Raw genomic sequence first — 18,676 nt, 5'->3', positions numbered from 1 at the left:
CGCGAAAGACATTTTTCTGTGTTAAACAGACTAGCCGGGATCACCGCAAACCGATCATGAAATCAGGGCCTAAGAAAGACAAAGACTCTTGTTGGAATCAGGATGCAGTTTATTTACCATCCTGCAATACATAAAACTACTAACTAAGAGTACTGTACGTAATATTTGAACATCAGTTACGAAGTAAAGTTTTGTTAAATTTTATAGCGGTTCACGATCTGACTTCTCATAAGACCGTGGATATATTGAGAATAAAGTCACTTATCCATCTTAAAGGGTAATTATCTATAGATAGATAATAAGATTCTCCCAACTAGTACTACAAGATGTGTATAGAAGCCAGTAAGGAGAATTTTCATTTTGGTCAGTGTTCTCAGCAGTGCTTGCATATCATCCTGCCATTACAGACATGTTCTGTTACATCCACCATCACTCCTCTCACGGAGAGCTTTATTTGATACTGATTTTAGCTGGAGTAACAATTGAGGGTGCTTCAATCTTCAAGGTAAAAGTAGTTGCCTGACCGTTTCTGATCAGTGTCCTGGAAAATGAATAAATTTACAAAAAAGATTAACTTGCAGTCAGGAAGGTTTTATGTGTAGTGTAGAGTTAACGCCTATCTCTTTTAACACACGGAACAAAGTTCTTTCACTTTAAGGCTGATTGTCATTTCGACGTTTTTGCTGGTTTACATGCTAAAAACGTAGAATAGGGGTTATGTGGACAAAATTTGGAACCACATATTTGTAAACTCTCCAGGGACTGTTTTAATTTCTCAAGGGATATACTTTCCGCTGTGGGTGATCACTTGCGATCTCATGGAATAAACGTGACTTGTCACATTTACAAACGTTATATTACAATTTTAAAAGTGACATGTCAGCTTTCTTATCTCAACGCGACAGTAGTCGGAAATATCCGTATTTTTTTTTCGTGCTTTTTCGTGGAGCAATCGTAACGATACGGCCTTGAACACATTGAACAGCGGTCTACCTATAACAATTCAAATATGGCGTCGCAAAAACAAAGCGTCGAACGCATATTTTGCTGTTTCATTTGCTAATTTCGCTGCCGTAATCGACTGCCTCGAAAGGTCCTTGCAATTTTAAAGTATAGAATTGTCAGATCTCGGTGAAATTTGCACTGTTTATTTGTGTAATGTTAAGGAATATGTGTATAAATACCCGGCGCGGACGAGCCATTTTTGACAAAATTATATGGCTGCATTTCCTCCGCGAAGATAGGAAATTGTTAAACTAAACTACAAAGAAACTGTAATGATAAGTTCGAAGAACAATGCACAGGATAAACCTTCGACTCATACTTCATGCAAAAACGTCGATATCTCGAAGAGACTTTGATTTTTCATTTGCTGAACCTTTTGATCGATGACTGAACTTGAATGTGCGCGTAAAAAAGCAAAGATTTTGCGACACAATCTTTCTCGGTTTCTTTACAAAACAAATTAAAGTAGGGAAAAAATAAAAATGTTATTTGCCGGCCTAGGACCGTTTAGGGAAAAACTGTGCCCTCGGTCTCGAAAGCTACAATCTCAAAAATTTTCCAATTGATGTTGTATTCTTTTCCGTGTGAACCCACTAGCTAGCTACACCATGAGCACAGAAGGTATATATTATACCAGTACAGCCTCAAGGTTATAACAGCCTTTTTAGGTAAAAGGTAAAGCCTGCTGTCGAGCCAAGTGGCTCATCAGGCCGGAACTTATCCCGGTTTCTGTAGCATTAAGCGGCTAGGAGTATTGCTACTCCCCCCTGGATGGGATGCTAGTCCATTGCAGGGTTACCCCCCAGCAGTAAATTCGCCTGTACCCATTTATACACCTGGGTAGAGAGAGGCACTATGAGAGTAAAGTGTCTTGCCTAAGAACACAACACAATGACCCCGGCCAGGTCTCGAACCCGGACCGCTCGATCCAGAGTCCGGCGCACTAACCATTAGGCCACCGCGCCTCCCACATAACAGCCTTTTTAAGTGTCAAATAATAGCCCACTTGCAAAAAGAGCGAGAGCCTGGGGCGAAGGTAGACGCGCGCTGAGTTGTGGGATTGTTTGGGGGGAGCACGAAATATTGGAAACAAATGTTTCAAAATGTTGCCAGTTGGCTAGGAGGGAGGTTTTGAGTTAAATGGCAGGTGTTAGCGGAACAAAAGAAAAGCCTCTCAAACAGGAAGATATTCCAGGAGCAACCTTTCGTGATCTGGCATAATTTCTTTTGTTTACAATTTCGTGCGCCCCCAAACGATCCCACAACTCAGCGCGCGTCTCCCTTAGCCCCAGGCCACCACTCTTTTTTGCAAATGGCCTATTCAGTACACACGGATGTCTCGGACTTCTGTGGCAAAACAAGTGAGCTACGTCATACAAAAACCTCAATGCAGGAGCGCGCACGTGAAATGCTCTTGCAAGAAACAAGTTAAAGTAAACTGAGACATGAAGTTTGTCTCTTAATCAACTGAATTTTCATATTTGATTGCAAACGGGGATAACACTTTTCTGCTACACAGGCAGTGTTTGCAAGGTATAAATTATTAACAAACTAAATTTGCCAAAAGAATTTAACGGAAGTAAGATCATGACAACTTTACCTTGACTGAGTTCATTTTGTTGATTCGTGGCCGGAAGTTGGACGGGTCGCGCCGGAAGGTGATTTCCAGGGACTGGAGGAACTTGTTCATACCGGTCAGAAGCGTCTGTGGACTGGGAACAACATATGTACAAATAAGGTAAAACAAGCCGCAAGAGACTGCAGTTTAACCCAGGCCCTTACAAATGTATATATATTTTACTTGCAAGCTTGCACTTTATGTTAAATTTATGCAACAAGCTCAAACACAAGGAAACTAATAACCAAGACACAGATTTAAAAGTAATGACCGGGATTAAACACTCAAGAAAACACTCGTCTCTAACAAGTATTATAACCGTAGCTAGCAGAGTCGCGCAATCAAATTCATTATACGCGAGCATGCACAAAATCCAATACAGTACGCTAATTGTGTAAGAAAATAGTTTCGCTAGAATTTTTTTCGCTTGCGCAAGTTTTTAGCGCGGGTTTAGATCTACATTTTCACCGGCAAATAACAATTGGTTCATGCTTTAAGCTCTGCAATATCGACTTATGGTCCACTTGGGAAGTTTGGAGAGCACTCAAGAAGCTAGAGATGCTCAAGGCAATAGCTTACCGTATTTACTCGAAAAAGCACCGCGGCGCTTATTAAATTTTTCGCGCCTCAAGTGCGGCGCTTACCGGGTATTTGAGGGCGGCGCTTATTTAAAATTTGGACCCACAAAGAATTTAATATTTTACAGTATGTAATTGAAAATAGCGTCTTTTGATTGTCAGTACTCGTCTATCTTGCACAAGGGAGAAGTGGCGCTAGCTTTCCTAGAAAAGTTTGCGGCCTTCACAACATTTATAGAACAACGTATTGTAAGAATGTTGGATAGAAAACTAATGGGCGAGCGGTAAAACAATTACTTTGAACTGCAAAACATCGCTTTTGATGGAAAGGAATGTCCAAGTTTGTTTTAGCGTTGCTTTGTAGTGCTCTTTTTGGTTAAACGGAATTTCTGGAATGAGCATCGCATCGGGACTGCGGCGCTTATTCGGGGGCGGCGCTAATTAACTTTTTTGTCTTATATGCGGGGCTTATTCGAGGGCGGCGCTTATTCGGGGGCGGCGCTTAATCGAGTAAATACGGTACGCTTCTTTTGTGCTCTCCAAACTTCTTGCGTGCACCAAGTTCCTGTTGTACCACGGAAGGTACTAATTAAATTATGGAACAAACTCTCCAAGTTAAGGTCGGCCATCTCTGTCAACATCTTTATTCTTGGAGCTGTAAATATAGGTCACTATTTACTACTCTTAGCTTTTTACCATTTAAATTCTATTTTAGAAAGGTATCCCTTATTTTAGTAGGAGAATCTCCCTCGGCCAAATATTGTTTCCACTCTTCAATAAAGTTATTGTTTATTACTTTTATACTTACGTATTGGCAAGAGTCTTGACAGAAGGTTCACCTTCAAACACCACAACTCGGTCAGCAAGATAGGTAGCCATGATGAAATCGTGCTCTACGACAAAGCCAGTTTTCTTCGCGTGCAAGATGAAACTAAAGTCGAACAAAATCAAAAACAAAGATCTCAGTAACTAGAATCTAATATGGCGTGAATCCATTGGAAAAGAAAGCAGAACAGAGTGCCAGGACGAATATGCAGTGTCACAGTCCAACACTTAAAAATATCTTCGGTTCTAATAAGAATACAGAAGGAATTCTTTTAAACAAACGAAACCCAAGTTTCAGTGAACACAATTCATGGAAACTTTTATTATTCCGGTTCTAGGAGGTCTATAAACGTAACACTTTTGCTCGACTCTAAAGTGACGTCAATTTTTTAACCAGTCAGCGCACGGCGTTACTCCAAACAGACCAATCACAGAAAACCTCATTCCCCCGCGTGCACTAATGGCGGGAAAATTCCCGCACTTACCGCTTTATGACTTTTGCAGCAACAAGACGCTGTTCAGAGTCCAGGTATGCTGAAGGCTCATCAATTAAATACACATCAGCTGGCTAAAAAAAAGAGATGATGCGTTTTTATTTTAATATAAATTCTTTTGATGAAAATCGACTGAGTTTCGTTGCGCAATTGCAGTGGCATACCTTTCCGAGACAAATAGTAAGCGCGACGCGCTGAAGTTCACCTCCAGACAAGTTTTGAACCTGAAAGGCAAAAAAAAAATGAACACTTAATAAACCAACTGCAGTTTATCCTGGCAAAGTGGCCAAAAAAATTGATGAGCTTGCATTCTACAGTGAGTAGCTTGCGGTACAACTGCTGTTCGCCTATGGTTCTACTTCGAACGAGCTCGATATTGTAACATTCAAAATGTGATACAAAATAATAAAACAAAGTTCAATAAAACGAAAGGTAGCAGAAAAAATCGTAACAACATATACAACAAGGATATCTAAGATACAAACGATGGTTCACGTTTAAAAAGCAGTTATTTTGGATTTACATTTTATCGACTAAAAGGAAAAGTGAAAAGAAGAAAAAAAATTAAAAAAAACTGTTAATAAACTAGCTTTGACAAGCTAATTAACTCATGTACTCTCTTCTCCACCCTAAATGCTCTAATTTGCCTGAGAGCTGACTCCAGGATTTCCGAGATCAGACAACAAGTGAAATAAATAGCTCCAAATGGTCCTTTCCCCAAATGCCACACCCACCACCCCTAGCTGCTCCTGTCCCCCTCCCCGAGAGTACAAACTCTGCTCACCTCCTGGTCCATGATTTGTTCAATCTGAAGTGGTTTGATGACGTCACTGATAAATTGAGGATGTACATACGCGTCACGGATCTTCTCGTGAAGAAGCATGCGCACAGTGTTCTAGAAGGCGGGAAAACGCAGAAATGACGTCATAAACACGTGGGAGAGAAACTAACGCTTATACATCACACATTTCTGTCTCTTTACAGAAAATGAGATTCAAGATTTAAGATTCAAGCTACCTTTGACTTGGGACTTATCTTTTGTGGTTTATAGCTGACATTCATCATTGGAACTTGCTCTGTTTAAAATAGAGAAGGAACTTGTTATCAGCAATTAACAAAACAAACAGCATTCTTGCATCCAAAAAAAAACTGACCAGATTTTGTACAGGTTAAACAATCATAAAATCATAAAAATATGCATTTTTAACAGTACCATTACTGTCAGGCGCTAGTTTTCCAGCCAACATGCGGATAAATGTTGTCTTGCCAGTTCCTGCAAAATTAAAGACAACACAGCATTATTGAAGGGGCTATGTCACTGGGATTTCGCAGATTTTTGGTCTAAACTGTTAAGAAGTTAATGTAGGCAACTTACCCATACAAAAACATTATCTTTGAACATCTAAATGAAGATATAACCGCAATTTGCGGATAGAAAATTGGCTATATTATAAATATCGATTTTTTAAAGACGTGCGGAAACAACTTCCAATTTTTCAAGTTGCAATCCCTTTTCCATCCATGCCATCCGCAGCCAAAGATGCTCGTTAACAGTTTCAGTGCTCTAATATAGCACTTTTTAATTAAAATGACTATTATTTTTAGGGTTTCCTGTGACACAAATATAAATTTTGGCGGTTCAAAAATCTGGCAATGACAGGATCCTCACCGTGGCCCCACCAATTCAAGCAACTGAAGAAAAGAAGCCCAAAAAAATCCAGGACTACGAGATTCGAACCCGTGACCCCTGCGATACCGGTGCGATGCTCTACCAACCGAGCTAGGAAGCCAGACATTGAGAGCCAGGTCATTTTTGTGGGTTCTTTCCCAGAAGGAATAGATGACAGAATAAAATAATAAAATTATGAGTTTTGTACGGCAGAGAGGAACAAGCAATGACACAATCCACACCATGAGCCCACATTTTTGTTAAATTTATTAACGTCACGTTTATTATTACCGTTAAGTTTCGGATGATCTCAACTTTCAATCTTATACCATACAGTGACCGACCCACCCGACCCACCACCATACAGTGACCGACCCACCTTACCATAATAATGTTAAAGAAACACATGCCCATTATCGGCAAATAAAATGTGAGCATAAATGTAACTAGTTTTGTTTATAGAAAAATTAAATAAATTTACAGACTTAATGAATTGACTGAAGTTTTTTTTTTTTTTTTGGGGGGGGGGGGGAGGTTCTTATTTTAAGAAATTTACAGCACTCGTGATTTATTTATCATTTTATCCATCTTCTTTTTCCCCCAGAAAGGTTTCTACAAGCAGTAAACATAACAACATTAAATTTGCTTACCATTCTCCCCCAGCATAACAATGATCTCTGAGTCAGAGAATTCTCCGCCATCAATACTTAAGTGGAATTCCTCTGCGAGAATAGAAAATAACAGGGTTACCAACCCAAAACATTTTATCGTGTTCCTCAAAGAGAATGACTCGTAAGGAAGTTTCCATATTAGAGCGGTGCCCCCTTGGAGATAGCTGATGGTCTCACAACAAGATGTTACACTCCAAAAGAATTTTTCAACAGTCAATATGTTTGAAACGAGGGAAATAATAAAATATTCCCCCCTCCCCGAAAAAAATCTTCACTTTTTATTATCTCAAAGTTTCAACTGATCCAAGTGGGCTGTCTGTGAAGTTTAGAATGCAAAATGTATAATATTCAATAAATACAAGAAAGCACTTTCTTTGCACAAAATAGACTTTTTACAGCCCCAACTTTTTCCGTGAAGTCGTAGAGATTGATCCTAGAGTTCGATGGGCTGCCATCTTGGTTTTGAACACAAGACTTAATGATCCCTACCCATGGGCTTTTTGTACTCTCCCCAGGTCACCCATCAAACTCCACGATTGAATAAGAATTCACGAAAAAATAGGGACTGTGAACAGTCTAACCAAATAACAGAGTTTTTTGTCAAATTTCTCCTTTCTCCTGGAATGAGTGCAAATTGACACCTACTTAGCTGCTTCTGCATTGAAGGATATTTGTATCTGCGCATTCTCTTTACTTCCTCCTCCTGAAAGATACAAAATATGTAATTTATATCAGGGTTCCAAGGGTGGGGGGAGGGGTGGAGCCCCGGAGCCCTAACATACATTTTGCTGTGGAGCCTGGAGCCCCATTACCTTGTTACTTGAGCCCTTTGGTGCACAATGGGAGTCCACAGAGCCCAGAGCCCTAATTTTAGGGGGTCCAGCGCCCTGGAGCCCAGATGTTTTTGGCCTGGAGCCCTAAGCCCTTTTGGGACCATGTTTTTTTTTTTTTTTTTTTTTTTTTTTTTTTTATATATATTTTTTTATATATATAAATAAAAATTTTTTTTTTAAAAAAAATTTTTTTTTTCTAATATTAATAGTTTCACCATTTTAAAAGTGTTTCAACCTATTACTGCAAAATGAATTGTAACATGGTTTGTGTTGATATCAAATGAGCAAAAAATCTCCAGGGATCACGACTAGTTGTTGATGTGGTCACTAGGATTGGACAAAATAAAAATTGTGCAAACCTTGTCTGCTGTTTCAGCCACTTTAAAAACCAGTGACGTCTCCCTGAACCGCAGATTCTCAGTAGGAACAAAGCCATCCAAGAAAATATTGATTCCTGAGAATACACAAGGTAAAACATTAAATAAGTTAGAGTTTCCATTGTTTCCAAAAACACATATGTATTAGAGGGTGGTACAGCCTGGGTATTTTTATGATGCATGATAAGCTGATTTAGTTTTCTGTGAAATGTGGATTTAATAAATTAAAATTACATCTTCATGATCCGTGATTCAAAGGTTTTTCGAGACATGTGAAGAACTTGAATTAAAAATCGATATTCTTGATTCCACCACTTTATTCCACATGATTTTGAGTTGGGAGTCCTCCACAAGAGTTATAAAGACTGAACTTCCACACCAAATGTGACCTCCATACAATTATCGCAAAGTGTTGTAAGGCAGCAGGATCTAGCATGAATAATAAAGGGATGCAATATGCAGCCTTTCTTTTGCCTTCCTCGATTTTCCTTTCACTCCTCCTTTGCCACTTTTCTTTATGTAAGAGCAGCATACTTGCTCATTTTCATGATTCGGGAAAATGAAATTATGAATGATATCTGTGAACCGTGATTTATCATTTTTGCAACCTGTGAACTGGTCAGAGACCCCCTTCCTGTACGACTCTCTTAGGACAATTCACGTTCATTTTTTTTCTGTACCTACAGTGAACGCATCCAAAGCAATGGTGTACATGATTGTCAAATGTTTTTTCCTCTTACCTTCCCTCACACTGAACGGCATAGTTACAACACCATAACATCCTGGAGCACCATAGAGACAGCAGATGTAGTCCGACAGATAGTCCAGTACACTCAAATCATGCTCCACAACAATGATGTACCTGCAAAACAAAATGGTGACAAATACTGTTAAGCACCCAGGGGCTTATTTCTTTTTAAGACCATTTGAGGAGGGGCATATTAATGGGAGGTGCGATGGCCTACTGGTTAGCGCGCCGGACTCCGGAGCGAGCGTTCCGGGTTCAAGACCTGGCTGGGGTCATTGTGTTGTGTTCTTGGGTAAGACACTTTACTCTCATAGTGCCTCTCTCCACCCAGGTGTATAAATGGGTACCGGCGAAATAATGCTGAGGGGTTCCCTGCGATGGACTAGCATCCCATCCAGGGGGGAGTAGAAATACTCCTAGCTGCTTAATGCTAAGGAAACCGGGATAAGCTCCGGCAGTATGCGCCACTTTGGCTCGAAGCTGACCTTTTTTTTATATTAATGATGGAGGTTGGGGAGGGGGGGTTATTTCAAATCAAACACAAGGATTTCACAGATTTTTGGTCTTAACTGTTCTAAATTTAGTGGTAGGGAACTTAACCCGTAAAAAAACATTATGTGCCACAAAAACACAATTTGGCTGTTATTTTTAGGCACATACGAAATAAAAAAAAGTGGACTTACTGTTTTAGTGCTGTTCGGTAACAACCACAATAATATGTAGGTAAATGTGGTTGATGAATACCTATTGTGTAAAGCTGCCTTGTTGTCTTGTTCACAAATAGTCGTGATTTACCATAGAGAGGGGGCTTACTACAAAATTGAACTTTCAGTTTGGGGTACAATAGAGCATTTACGGTAGATGTTAGTGTATTAAACAGTGCTGTTGCATGTTTAAATGTGGTTAATTTCCAGTGATAAGACTGTGGTATAAATGACATTGTGAACTAAAGCTAGGAGCTAGAGACACTTGAACACTGTGAGTGTTGCGTGACACATTGTGTTACATTATAATTTAATGTGTTGTATATGTAGTGTGATTAACTTTATTACATGAGCCTGCAATCCTCGTGTTTGCAGTTGGCCGCCATGTTTTGTGTTAGTAAGAGATTTTGGTAATTAAAGCCTAATAATTATTCTACAGGCAAACGTCTTCTCTCATTTACAACAGTGACCCTTGCACATTTTTACCCAATGCATGCAATGCACAATGTACCTGTCATCACTTAGTAGGGATCGTATCGTCAGGGCACATTTGAGACGCTGCTTCACATCCAAGTAACTTGAAGGTTCATCAAACATGTAGCTGTGAAAATAAAATGGAAAAAAAAAATAGTTTAAAGGGGCTATGTCATGCAATTTTAGGCAATTTTGGCACTGACCAACTGTTCAAAGAATTAACTGAAATATCACAAAACTGAAGAAGAACTCAAAGAAACACAGAAAGGCCAAAATGGGGCATGGATGGGAAAAATTCAAGAAGATAACAACCGACTGCGTTCAGGTAAACTTGAAAAACCTCAGCCTGACTTTTTTTAAATTTATCTCAATTATTTGTATGAAAGTGTCATTTATAATGCTTGAAAATCATCCTTGTTTGTTATGTGGCGGTGATTTTGCAGATAAAAGACCCTTGTCCTGCCAATTTAAAGTTTAGAGCTCTTAATTAACAAAAAAAATTTAAAATACCATGACCTAACCCCTTTAAAACATTACAACAAAGCAAAAAAAAAAAAACAGAAATCTACAAATACTATAATTAAAAGATTGAGACTGCACGGACAGTTACTTAAAGTTTCACGCACGAGGCGATCATCAGACTGTGCCGTTAATAGCAGTTGAAAGAAAATTTAAACTACTTTCATGGAGGGCGGTTTGAGCGATCCTGCTTTTGATTGGCTGCATAAAACATGTTTTCATGCCTGCACTTGGTGATTAATTCAGATCTCTTATTGAGGAGAGTAGACCTGTCAGCGGATAGAATGCAGAGCTTCTCTGTCAGACACAAATTGCAGCGAGACGGGTTTCCCCTGTAAGAGCTTGCTCGCGTGACAATTGACCACTTGATTGAGAAATCGTTGTTTTTGTCTCTTTGGTCCCAGATGTACTTTGATACAAATAAATACGATCCTTGGGAATCATTCTGAGGCTATCTGAGACAACTCAGAGTTTGCTTAGATAGGATGCTGGGAAAATGGCCAGTTATGTTCCCCTCTCTCCTCCCCCCCAGGGAAGTTGCTTAGAGCCAACTAAAATTTTACTACAAGGCAAAGACTTGGCAAAACTTAGGTATAAAGACCAGAAGATCCAGCTGAACTTGTTAAAGAGCCAGCTTACTTTTTCCAGGCTTAGCTACATCCCTGCCCCCCTCTCTTACCAACTCCCTCGGCAACTTTGTCTGTTCCGAGACAATGTGCAAGTACAGTTGAATCTCGATAACTCTGATTCCCCTCCAGGTCATTTTCTTAATAATTTTACCCTGGATAACCCGAACTCCTGATATCTTGAAACCTTTTTCAATTACCGTTGAAGGTTCGAGTTATCAGGATTCGACTGTACCTGTAAAATAAACTTGAGAAGTGGATAACTCTGATAAAACAAAACAGAAACCAGGGCTTGAGACTAACTTTTTTGCTAACTAGCCAAGCGGCTAGTGACAGCTTTGACTTCACTAGCCAAAACTTATTTTCTACTAGCCACAATTTTTATGCATAGTTCTTCTTTTAAGGGGGGGGGGGGGAGGGTGAAAACAATGTGCGGTAATGTTTAAACCTTGAGCCGTAAAAAGGTTCCTTAAATCTTCATGTTTTTTTCTTACAAAATTGGGCTTTGTTCTTCACTATAAAAATTGTACATGTACATGCGTTTTTGTCAACACATTCTATAATGTCAATGTTCAGTTAACTTGTTAGTTATATTCTCTGAGAGACGATTTTAATAAATGCGGTTTCTTGCCACTAATGCCTGATTTTTTCACTAGCCATTTTGGGTAGTGAAAGGCCAAAACCTACTAGCCAAAACTGCATTTTAACTAGCCTTTGGCTAGTTGGCTACCATTAGTCTCGAGCCCTGGGAACTTTGGGAGAACAATGTGTCTCTTCCACCAACTCATTCTCAAACCAGAAATTATCACTATATAGAGCTAATGTATCTACTAGTACTTCAATAATTCAGAGTGTTTTTCATGATAGTACGAACTAACAACTAAAAGCTGCTTTGCTTACACATCAGCCTTTTGTATGCAAACCACAGCACAAGCAAAACGTTGCAACTCTCCTCCAGAAAGTTCATCCACATTACGATCCATAACTGTCGTTAGATCTGGAAATACATTGTAAACGCATTAATTAGCCCTTAATTTCCAAAAATGATCTGGAAACTTCTAATTTATCCACAAAATTAATTAATTAATTATCTTATATGCAAGACATAAGTGAATGAGATGATCAACCTGTCTTAATGTGCCATGATATTCTCACTAGCAACATATGAGAAATATTACAGCTATCAGTTAGAAGAGTAGCAGGACCATGGGCAGTATTTTGCATGGGGGGTGCAAGAGCCAGAGACATTCATCGGGGGGGGGGGGGGCTGGAGGTATTTTACCCCAGGAAATTTTGAAAAATCAAGTTGTTGAAGGCCGCATTTTCTGCATTCTGAGAGTTTTTTAACACTCACTAACCGATTAGGTGGAACTTTGTGGCCTTTGGGGAGGGGGAGGCGGGAGGGGGGTCCAGAGTCACCCATTGAAGCCTGCCAATGACCCTGCCTATGATCTTGAGTTGATATTTTCAATTTAGAATTGTGAGAGTTTGAAATGTAAAACATGTTTGTTAATAGTTCTAGCTAACTTATTTGGCATACCAAGCTGTGCACAGATGTGTTCTTGGTTGTCCATCTCTGTTTTTCTGTCAAGAATGGACTGAACACTGCCCTGAAATGACAATCAAACAACGGTTGAAGAAGGATATGAGCAGTGGCCTGTGGGGCTTGCAACAGGTATTGATGAAGGCAGAAGAAATAGTTTTACAACATCTATAAAGCTATGAACGGCTATGCTCCGTCATACATTGTAGATCTTCTTGACCAATACGTGCCATCACGTTGTCTACGCTCGGCCTCGCAAAATTTGCTTAAATTTCCAAGATCGGCCACCTCTTCATACGGAGATCGGGCATTTTCCATTGCTGCGCCGAGACTTTGGAACACACTACCAACAACAGTAAAGAATGCCCCTTCAGTCTCCACTTTTAAAACACTTTTAAAGACATATTTATTTAGGTCGATATATTTTTAACAAGTTCGCCATGTTTTTATTGTCATTTTTATTCTTATTTTTTATCAATTGTAATTAAATTAGGTTATCCTTAGCGTATTTTTATCTGATTGTAATTTAAATCGGGTTTTTATATTTTTACTTTTAAATTTCAAATGTAAATGCACTGAGACATATGTAAAGTGCGTGCTAAGAACTGTTATTATTATTTATTATTATTAACTAGTGAAATGAGGTGGCACATGCAAAAATATCAAACATGACTCATTGTGACAAAAAATATATTCAAAAAACAATTTATGAGTAGAATAGCAAAGTGTTTGAATCTTTCTGTTAATACCTTGATTTACAAATGTAGTGAAAAAAGTAGCCAATTTGTCTGAGCGACGTAGCCAAAGATTTTTGCCAGTCATCTGTTACTGCTTATTGAAAGTACTAAAACAGCTAGTTTTCTTTGTTTCTGTTCAGGTGCAAGTTCATGCTAGTACTGAAAATTGTTCTGCTGCAAGAGTACGTTAGGGGAATAACAAGGGTGTGAATCTCAAAGGAGCATGGGGATATGTAATTTTTATGCCATCAGAAAAGTTTTGGTTTTGTATTGTCTCAGTTGGCATTTCTAGCGAAAAAGAAAACAGTTGTTGCAGCAAATTCTAATTATTTTACTGATATTTACATGTATACCGTAGAATTCCAGTTATAAGCCCTGGGCTTATACAACTTCGTAAGGGTTTTTGGGTGGGCTTATAAGCGGAGGGGCTTATATTCGGGAGGGCTTATAAGCGGAAGGAAAAAAACGTTTTGAAACGAACCTCAAGAGTGTTGATCGAAATACGTTTTTAAGTTAAAAACGCACAAAAAAGCAACATTTAGCCCTGTTCAGTACTGTCATCCGGTAGAGGGGGGCTTTTATCCGGGAGGGCTTATAACCGGATGTATTTTTTTGTTTCCAGATTGATGGGCCTATAACCGGGAGGGCTTATAAGTGGGGGGAGCTTATAACCGGAATTTTACGGTAATTTCTTACAACAAAAGTAAATAACTCTTGTCTGTTTGTTGTCCCACTGCCTGAAGCTCACCAGAAGATATCTATTGTATCTGAGTAACAGACATAATGTGGCAAACAACCACACACAATGTCTGGCAGGCTTTGCCCTTAAAGTAAAGAAGGACGATATTAAAAATAAAAACAGAAACAAAGTTCTACTAACCTTGACTGCCTTAGGAATCTGGTCAACATACTGTGGTTTAATGATGGCCTAACAAAGTTTAAAACAGATTCAGAGACATATGCCAGTTTGCATCAGTAATTAAACAAATTTTAAAAGATCTTGAAAATTTAATAAAATACTGGTACTTTTATTTAACCCTTTCACCACCGCACGTTTTCGACAGAAAAGTGCCTATAACACCGGCCATTTAGAAAATGGCGATTTCTCAGGAAGGAATGGCGCACAAATTTTTCAAACGAAGCTAGCGCGTACTACAAACATCGTATCTAACTAAAAAATACATCACTGCAAAGATAATTTCACAGCCAACAAATAGATTAAAACAGTTATATTTATTTCATTCAAAACATTTACAAAAAACAGTGAAAATGCTGCACAACTCTTACCGCATTATGTAAAGATCGTTTGAGAGCATCCCTGTCACATTCAGGTGAATTTCTTGTTGTTTACGGTCTACAGTTCGCTTGAAATGTCTTACACATCTTCACTAGTTATCGATCGAACAATTTTGAAGATATTTGGCTTTAACTCTTGAAATTCACGGTTAAGTTTGCTCTTGAATATTGTCTTCACTTTCGGTTGTTGCTGAAAATGGCGAAAAAAAACGCGCGGTAAGTTTTCTTCTTCGTTTTACAATGCCTTCTTCATCCTTCAGTTTGTGGAAACAGACGGCCATTTTGTTTTCAAAGCATGTGCTTTCACTTGCATAAATTAGTTTTCCAAATATGGAAAGTAGTGCCCAGTTTTTCCCAAAACAGAAGAGGTCGTTTCCAGCTGTTTTTTTTGGCCGCTAAAGGGGCCACGGGTGTTACACGCACTTTTAATTTTTGGCCGCTAAAGGGGCCACGGGTGGTGAAAGGGTTAAAGCGAAGTTTTAAATTCCTCAAACTTAATTGTACATTGTATTAGATGTTAGCCATAATGTAACATCACATACCTTCAAGTCATCTTCTAAGATCTTTGTAAAGTAGTTCTGCAGTTCAGACCCTCGGAAGTGCAAAAGAATCTCTTGCCAATCTGGAGGATTCTAAAAAAATACATACACATGTAATGAATATTATTTTTTATCATTTAAACCTGATTGGCATGTATTCACTGGATGTGTTTTTAGAATTAGAACATACATCAAATCTGCCAAGGTTTGGTTTCTGTTTGCCTGCCAAGATCTTCAACGCTGTAGATTTGCCGATTCCATTTGTCCCAACCAGCCCTAACACCTCCCCTGGCCGGGGAATCGGCAACCTGCAAAGCCAACAAGAATGGAGTTAGTAGGTACTGTATTTGCCTCGGGTGATACAACAAAGTTTAGGGAGAGGGGTGAAAAGGGGTGCGCAAATCAGCCAAACCAAGTTATTTTTTTGGCCAAATCTGTCAATCCGCCACTATTTTCGTTCAAATCCGAATCCACATATTATTTACTTGAAAACTTTCGGTGGTATAGTTTTACTGCTATGGACAGTAGATGCTGTTTTTTGTGCCAATTTTTAAGAAGTTTAGTTTTATTGCTTGTTTTTGAGACGATTTCGCTAAAATACTGACAAAGACTGGCCACAGTGATCTGAACTTCGTTTACTATCCACTATCAGTATTTCCTGACATAAAAAGTCCCGAATCTGCACCAAAATTCTCAGCTAATCTGCGATCCACTGTTAGTATTTTTGAAATCTGCCAATCCACTCACTGTATTGCAAAAATATGCAATCCAGGTCTGTTCTAAGGCCAAATAAACCAATCCGTTAACCTATTCACCCCCTCTTTAGGTTTAAACAGGACACATACCTGTGTAGTTTAAATGAGTTGGCATTATATCGATGTGTAGTTTCCTTTTCCAAGTTGCTTGGAAGATTGATGATAGTAATAGCTTCAAATGGACATTTCTGAAAAAAGTGACAGACTTAATTTCACTTTGAGTGTTAAACTCTTTGTAACTGCAAGGTGTTGTGTACCCTGCTAGCTAGCAGCGCCACTGCGATCTTACCTAGATAAGTTGATAAAGAGGAAGGCGACTCTGCCAACGGTTTTGAATTTCTTTGATTTGCCAATCATCCCGCAATCTTGATGAGTCGCCTGCCTCTTTCTTAAGAGTCTTACGAATGTGCAAGGCAGCAAGGCATGTGAGGCAAGGCAGAGAGGCAAGACAGAGAGGCGTGCAAGGCAGAAATCCCTTCTCCAAATAAAAAGGCTAACCACAAGCTAACTGTAGGCTAACCAGATTGCCATTTAGGCTAACCGTAGTGCCATTTAGGCTAAGGCCATCCCAATAAAATGTTTCGTTTCCCATCGCCCCGTCTCTCGTGATGGTGGGTCGGTCGGTCGGGCAAAAAAAGAAAAGAAAAAAAAGAATGAACACTTGAAGGGGTCTCGTTTCCAGAGAAGGCCGGGCTGCTAAGTAAGAAAGCCAGCTTACAAAGTCAACTCGAAAACGTTGTCTTTTCGTTCGTATTCTTTATCAAATGTCTAAACAGCCTTCAAAAAACGAAGGAGGGTACGAAAGTTTATACCTGCTGATGTGATAAACAATATTTACAAGGCCTTCATCTTACATTTGGAATACTGCGCACCTGTTTTAGTGGGACTTTCATCTGGACTTTCTAACAAGCTAGAATTTACTAATCAGTTTGCTATCAGAACACTAATGAATCTGCCCAAGACAACTCCATATGGCGATCTACTTAAGATGGTAAACATCAAGTCCCTGGAGCATCGCAGATACACGCAAGCCCTAATCCTCCTTTATAAATCTTTATTTATTACGGGGCCAAGCTACATCAAGGAATTGTTCTCATTGCGTTCTAGCAATTATGATCTAAGAGGCTATTATAAGCTTAATCGGCCTACCTTTAAATCAAAGTTTTTGCATAAATCTTATCGTTACATAACTTCATGTTTATGGACAACCTACCTGACAATATAAGAGGAGCGTCCTCTCTTAGAATTTTTAAACATTTACTGAACAATGTTAACCTGACTACCGAGGCCAACTGTTGCTGTAATCTTTGTATCGATTAGTTTACATTTTTAAATTTTATTGTCTATGTAGTTTTTAAATTTTTATAGTCTAGTTTTTTAATTTTCAATTTTATAGCCTAATTTTTGTATTTTTATTGAATAGATAATCATATTTAAATTTTTTACATTGTAATTTTTAGAATACACGTTCACTTTTAAACGAGCCCCAGGCTCATTGTTGACATGTGTTTAAATAAAGTACTTACTTACTTACATTAGATCATACCAATTGTTGTTAATACAACAAGATCATGTGCTTGTAAGTTAAAGTACTTGCTTCTTTGACTAGTGAATTCTGGAATCGGTCGGGCGGTGGGAAAAGAAACATTTTATTGGGATGGCCTAACCAGAATAGATCGCATGCCTCGCTGCCAAGCACTTTGTGATGACCCCTTTCTCAACTTATCTAGGAAAGACTGACGTGACTCTACTAGCAGGGAAAGTGCAGTGCTGCAATAATGGGACTCTTATTTGGGAGACAAGACAAGATACAAACTAATGTCTCTGTCATTATCCTTAGTTTCTGAATATTTGCCATGTTTTATATGAAATGATGTTTTGTCATATCAATTAATGCCCCATGAATTTATTTCAGATGATACATTTCATGAACGAGGTTTGTGAGATTTAGCACTTCTGAAGTGACTTCTAGGAAAATACCAAAATACAGAAAAAAAGGCAAACCTATTTTTTAATAAGTGTAATGGTCCCTGATAAAAGTTTTAAGCTTTAATACTTTAATAGCTAAAAGCATAAAATCAAGATATATACTTCATTAAAACAAACTTTTATACTAATATATTAAACAAAGAAGCCTTAATAATTACAGTTAATAGTCGAGTTTATATGGTTTCGGTTTTCTAAGAGAAAATGCAACAGATTCTCTGTTAACTGTGGTATTAGGGTATTATTATTTACCTTTGCACAGATACCACAACCGATACATAGCGTTTCGGAAATAGAAGCAATCTTATCTTCTGGGGTAACTTCAATACATAGTTTTCCTGTAAATGAAAGGTATATCCCAACTAAATTATCTGGCCCAGGATGAAAATGCAAGCACAGTAAAGGATGGGCTTTTCAGGGCACTACTTACCCATTCGGTTAACCGGACAAGACTTCTTGCATTCTTGCCGACAGCGCTTCGGTTTACACTTGTCGGCACTTACAATAGCAATTCGAGTAAGCTGCTCTTGCGTTTCTTGATTTCGCTGACCCCGGCCAGCCATCAATTTATATTATCTGAAGACACCAAGTACACTAAATTCACTGATTTCGAAAATTTTTGCCAGAAAGAAATGGCTTCCGTAAAGCCACGTGAGAGTTAAAATGCGCGCGCATTATT

At 38.7% G+C, this 18,676-nt stretch overlaps 1 protein-coding gene across 1 annotated transcript; it reads right to left on the bottom strand.

Moving 5' to 3' along the window:
• Positions 1-88: 88 nt before the first annotated feature.
• Positions 89-18,649, bottom strand: LOC144654323 (ATP-binding cassette sub-family E member 1-like). Its single transcript, XM_078514430.1, has 21 exons — positions 18,428-18,649; positions 18,250-18,335; positions 16,102-16,199; positions 15,447-15,564; positions 15,260-15,349; positions 14,302-14,349; positions 12,682-12,751; positions 12,042-12,138; positions 10,034-10,123; positions 8,811-8,932; positions 8,053-8,147; positions 7,506-7,563; positions 6,840-6,911; positions 5,734-5,793; positions 5,538-5,596; positions 5,305-5,415; positions 4,685-4,744; positions 4,512-4,594; positions 4,010-4,132; positions 2,606-2,717; positions 89-541 (listed from the first exon to the last, which is right to left on the bottom strand). The coding sequence occupies exons 1-21, from the start codon at positions 18,558-18,560 to the stop codon at positions 494-496; spliced, it is 1,833 nt and encodes a 610-aa protein (XP_078370556.1). The 5' UTR covers positions 18,561-18,649; the 3' UTR covers positions 89-493.
• Between the last annotated feature and the right edge of the window lie 27 nt (positions 18,650-18,676).

Source organism: Oculina patagonica, chromosome 5 (genome assembly GCF_052425735.1).
Source record: "Oculina patagonica isolate OP01 chromosome 5, crgOcupat, whole genome shotgun sequence".
NCBI lineage: Eukaryota > Metazoa > Cnidaria > Anthozoa > Scleractinia > Oculinidae > Oculina > Oculina patagonica.
Note: the sequence above shows the minus strand (reverse complement) of the source record. Positions and strands in the feature narration are given on the sequence as shown.